At 37.0% G+C, this 5,623-nt stretch overlaps 1 protein-coding gene across 3 annotated transcripts; it reads right to left on the reverse strand.

Annotated features, from left to right (window-relative positions):
• Positions 1-1,562: 1,562 nt before the first annotated feature.
• On the reverse strand, positions 1,563-5,569 carry LOC120073060 (uncharacterized). Of its 3 annotated transcripts, none has more exons than XM_039025664.2 (5): positions 4,604-5,569; positions 4,446-4,514; positions 2,612-2,735; positions 2,133-2,488; positions 1,563-2,058 (listed from the first exon to the last, which is right to left on the reverse strand). In XM_039025664.2, the coding sequence occupies exons 1-5, from the start codon at positions 4,937-4,939 to the stop codon at positions 1,999-2,001; spliced, it is 945 nt and encodes a 314-aa protein (XP_038881592.1). In that variant the 5' UTR covers positions 4,940-5,569; the 3' UTR covers positions 1,563-1,998. The 3 variants fall into 3 exon arrangements, 1 of the variants encoding a protein (XP_038881592.1); XR_016526443.1 differs by lacking the exon at positions 1,563-2,058 and adding an exon at positions 3,603-3,703 and having other exon boundaries at positions 2,350-2,488; positions 2,589-2,735; positions 4,439-4,514; positions 4,604-4,643; XR_016526442.1 differs by lacking the exon at positions 1,563-2,058 and adding an exon at positions 2,818-3,703 and having other exon boundaries at positions 2,350-2,488; positions 2,589-2,735; positions 4,439-4,514; positions 4,604-4,643.
• Positions 5,570-5,623: the final 54 nt, after the last annotated feature.

The following is a 5,623-nucleotide window of genomic DNA, read 5'->3' on the forward strand; positions in this document are numbered from 1 at the left end:
ATTATAAACTTGAATCTTTCACCATCAATTGAATATATTTATATATAGGTAACTTAAAACATTACCCTTAAAATAAGACTTCAATTATTCTAGCTACACTGCCTTGCTAGCTACAAAATGAATTATATCCATGTAATGAAGAGAACTCTATTCAAGCTCTTGAGATAGTTACTCGAAGCAAAGGAAAAGAATGATGTAGTCATATTATTAGGATGTGATAGATATCAATAAATTATTTGATACGATTAGTATAACGTCACTAACAACTTTGTACATTTAATATATGAGTGAATCAAGTTTGTGTTTATTTTCTATCAATTTCTTACTCATAGTTTTCATATTTTTCACATAAACATTTGGTTTTAATTTTGAAAACACTTCAAAATGTAATGGTGTTTATAGGTTCGATTATCAAAAACAAAAAAATTAAAACCTCAAAAAGTTACCAAATGAAAGATTTTTTTATAAGAAAAATTAGTCATGATCTCATTGATTGAATGAAACTACAAAAGGATAAGAATTATCGTGAATGATTATATAAAACCAATATCAAATGGAATCTAAATTATTATTGTTTGGTAGACTAGCTACATCACATCACAATGTTGTGGCTTCTACCAACAAAAATCTTGTCTTGCTATGGGTTACCAGCACCGATTTTGATCTTTTAGGGAGTGTACATCTTATGGGCGACCACCATATTCACATCTTAGAATTGTGCTTCATAGAGCTGGCTTTCAAATTTTATTGCCAATTTTTTATATTATATGATCAGGTAACAAAAAGAATAACCAATTTGTTGGGTGCAAGAGCTTACAAATTAAAGAAATTGAGACTGGGGATGAGGATACTTTTGTACAGAAAATTAGCTCTCAGATTGAAATTTATGAAATTTTTGCCTTCGATTTACATCAGTGTCATATAAAATTACGACATTGACTCTTTAATATATACCTTTTCCTTATTCTTCCATCTACGCTTTCTTTCTTTTAATTTAATCTACAATTTTTTTAAACTAATCGATTCTTCCTCTTCAATTTGCAGCTTCTACAATCGGTTCTTCTTCTTTTTCGAGTAATTTTTCTTCTTCTTATTCTTTAATCAATTCCTTTGATTCTTCTTTGACTCAATCTATAATTTTTCTTTTTAGAAATAAGGAGGGCAAGAAAGAAGTGAGAGCATGATGCAAGAAGATTTTTGACCATAGAAAAACAATATGAGAAGGAAGATGGAAGGAACGAGAAACAAGAAGGGAGAGCAAACATCCCGACGCATGCATTCTTTGGTATAATAATTACACATGGAGCTAATGCAAGCACCAAAATTCAATGATTTTTAAAATTTGGACTTTTTTATTTGGGCCTGAAGAGGGGCCATCCTAAAAAAAAAAAAATCCCGAGGATGAGGCTGCAAAACGGTACAAGCCATGGCCAACTTTTTTTTTCAATGACACTTTTTAAAAAACTTTTTTTTTTTTTTACTCCATGATGATGAAAGTAATGTAAGCAAGGAAAAACTTGATAAGGTTAATTACTTTTTTATCCTACCAAACTTATTTCAAGCAACCAACCATAATTACTAATAAATTACCTACCTCAACCACCAATTAATTACAATCCCATTGGATTATCCACAATAATAAGATAAAAAAGGAAAAAATAAATGGAGAATAGTGAAAGAAAGAAATTAGTTCAAAAAAAAAAAAAAGTTAAAAAAATGAAGTGAAGAAACCCTGTCGAGCTTCATAATGCATACACTGGGTACTTATCAAGTCGATGAGGCGGGGTTGACATGGGGACCGGGTATCCTGTCGGGTTATAAAAAGAAAAAAGTTAGAGTGAAGAAACTTGGTTGGGCTTCATAACGCATACATCGGGGCCTTGCCGGGTCAGTGGGGTGGGGTATCCCGCCGGGTTTTCCTCTTTCTCTTTTGGTCAAGCATCAAGTCTGGTAGAAATGACCTAGTTCAGACTCAGATCGGATATCCTTTGTGCTCACTCACACCTTCATAAGCATCATCCTTCTTATGGAAGCAATTTCCTTATCCACAAATTTATCCTACATAAACATGAGTTATTCACTTAAAAGGAAATCACAATGGAAATACTCGAGATAATTCTTTTTTATCATACCTTAGACATTCGGCGCATATATTTTTTCATCGCTTTAAAGTTCTTCTCGAGTCTCTCAACATGCTGATCAAGGGCATCAAAGCGCTTTCCAACTTCTTTCATAAATTTTTTAAACATTTTCTTCATGCTCTTCTTATTCTTCCTCCTCCTATTCCTTCTTTCTTCATCCTCATTTGCATTAACGTTATCTGGAGCTTGAGTTGTCGAAGTCTCGACTCCAATGGGTGGGACAGGTGGCATTGGTGGTAATGAGGGTTCCGTGGCGGTGGTAAAATCGATGCTTCCGGTGGCAACGTAATGTGATTCATGGACTCCATCTCCTCGTTGGTTACCACAAGCTTCGACGTGATAATTGCCTACAACGAAAATGGAACAGTACCCATAAATAAGAATATAATAGTATCCATAAATAACAACAAAGCGCAATCATTATAAAAATGTTAGAAATGAACATACCCATTCAACACCGAAAACCTCACCCTTAATCACAGCATGGGAGGGAAAGTGTGAGCAAGACCATTGATAAATATGTGGTGAGGCATTTTCGCTCAACCAATTGGCGACACGTCCAACTAAAGACGACATAGTATCATGCGCCCATATCTATGTAGAATTTAATAAATATATCATGTTATACAACAAATAAAGCAACGAAAGGTAACAATAACTAGTTATAACAACTAACTTGGAAAGCGTGCAAGAAAGGTTGTACAGACTATACGTTTGTTGTTCCCCTCCGTACACGCATTCCTTTTGTCTACTTTGTCTTGCAATCCTTTTTTCATCTGTTTAATTGTGATATCAAATATATATTTCCCCACTTTACATTACAGAACTTCTCCCAAACATCAATGTAACCTAGGAAGTCATTAGTTCATACTTGATTTTCTCTTCCTTCCCATTAGTCGATACTCGATGAAATACCCTTCAACATCGTTGAGGTCTTTGCCCCTAAGTCTAACATGGGTAGTATCCCTATCTACCCGCCTAGTATGGTGTTTCAATCCTATCACCAAATCAAACTCCCTACGGTCAAATGACACTTTCGTGTTTGGTAAATTAAAACTAAGAGTATCTCTCCTAGTCTCCTTATCCTCCCTTATCAATATGTAAAAAATAAGGGGCCCATTGAACATTATGTTGCCATCTAATAAATATCCAAAACAAGTATGCCTGTAATGACCCTAGTTTCCTACAATGTTCTAGGATGGTACTTCATGCATGTATAGACTCAATCGTACAATGTCTTTTAAATCATTAAGTTAAAGAGCCAAAAAAATTTATTTAATAATGCTCAAACGAGCAAGGATGGGAAAACATAATTAAATAATATTAAATAAACTAAAGCAAAATAAAATGAGACAATTTACCAGTCAGGGTACCCCTAATTTATACTAAAACAAATGTTTGAAATTAAATAGTCAAATAATAAAATTTATATATTTTAAATAATAGTGAAAGAAACCTAACTCCTAAACCATAATTCAGAACAAAATACTATATATGGAAGCAGTGAAACGTCCTAATAGCCAGGTCACGGATCTCTCTTATCATGCGTCAGTTTGTCATTACTCTTACTTGAAAAATAGGGAGAGAAAATAGTGAGTATAAAAATATACTCAGTAAGTGACCCACTACTGGACCCACTCAGTGACCTATTAGTTTATCCATTGGACCAAAAAATGCATAAAGGCATCATAAACAGAGGCATAGGCATAGGCATAAGGGGCGAACCCAAAGACACGCTTTCATAAGTAGTGACTCAAAGGTCACAACATAATTACAAGTGGTAATCCCAAAAAGGACACCATACATAAACATAGGGTGTGGCCCGAAGGCTCACACATGCGATGTGCATGGCCCAATGGTACACTAACAGTCACTAAAATCTCATATGGACATAAGCTTACAAACATCCAGTACATAATTAAACATAAACATGCAATCAAGGCCATGACTCAACATTAAACTTTAATAACGCCCCATGTTTCCATCAACTATTTCAGTCTACTCATGACTCATACATCAATACTAACTCATACATCAGTACTCAGATCAAGCCTTAACACATTATATAACTCATACATCAGTACTCAACACCAGACCTTAACACATTATATCCATGCTTCAACCTTATCACAGTATCCTTTAATTCTTACATCTAAATTCATCACAACAAGAATACTTCAAATTCAACACATCGAATTCGGCATAAAACCCACAGCAGATCTCATCACAGTTTCACATATGAAATAAAAATATTTCACAGTAGGCCTAACAACATCCTAGGGCAACCAGCAGTAAACCACTTACCTCAAGATAACTCAGTGTCCAAAACAAGACCCTACTCCGCTCGAAGACTTCCTTTATTGACATACGTTCCTGAAACCAATTACAAAATCCATAGGTAAATGTTAGCTTAGGCCCAAGAATCCCCAAAATGGCAATGGGCTGCCAAGAAAACAACTTACCCCCAATAGACATCTCGGCTGGACTGTTGCGAACCGACCGCTATCAGCGTTGACGACAAACGGCGGACGAACAACAACGCGAAAAGAAGCTCGGTGCAGAACGGAAGCCTGCGACGCGGAAAAGAAATAGCAGACGGCGTGGCTAGGCCTCGCGTGGAATGGAAGCAGACAACGCGGCTGAGACAGACGACCTGCGTCGGGTCGAGCGGCGGGTGTATCGGAAAAGGAGGTGAGCGACGAAAGGCTGGCATTGAGAGACAACCGACGAAGGCGACTGTAGCAAGGGGGGCTGGAGGAGGAAGAAGAAGAACCTTTTTTTGTCCTTTTTGCACGCATCCCAATGCCAATTTAAAAACCATACTTCTCTTCCTAAAAATAACCAATATTTTCATTACAATGCCTAAACATTGCTAATTGGATTGGGGTCAGTTTCTTTTTTATCTTTTTTATGCTCGTCCGAGCTTTCCGTAAGTGTGCACAACAAGTAAGAGTAGCAGGGAAATGGTCACCAGGGTGGATGTTTGTAGTCAAATCCATCATAACTATATTATTTGATGCAAATAGTATATATTAATTAAATAAAGACGAATAATTATTAAGCAACACAAATTTAAAAGAAAAAAAAAACAACATAAAAAAGGTTTGGTCCATACTCAGCTGAAAATGTGATCAGGCCAGAAACCAGAAAAAAAAGAAAGCAATGGGAAACCTGGTGCTCCCTAGCCTCAGGTCACATACAGCCCGATCCGCACTCGGGCAACGCGAGACTGGACCAACATCTAATAGCTTTGATCCAAGTGATATACCTGGTCCCTACCCGACCAGGGTATGACCAGGTCACCCCTACCTCGCTTGGCTTTGGATCACAATCACTGACACTCGGTCTCCACCTAGCCAGGGCGAGACTGGGCCTAAATCCAGGAGCATCACTAGTATGATACCCGATCCCTACCCGACCAAGGAGCAACCAGATCACCCCTACCTCGCTCAGCTCCAGGCCTTGACGCCCAGTCCCCATCC

The sequence above is a fragment of the Benincasa hispida genome, unplaced genomic scaffold (genome assembly GCF_027475165.1).
Source record: "Benincasa hispida cultivar pf3 unplaced genomic scaffold, pf3_genome.v1.1 HicScf1609, whole genome shotgun sequence".
Classification (NCBI taxonomy): Eukaryota; Viridiplantae; Streptophyta; class Magnoliopsida; order Cucurbitales; family Cucurbitaceae; genus Benincasa; species Benincasa hispida.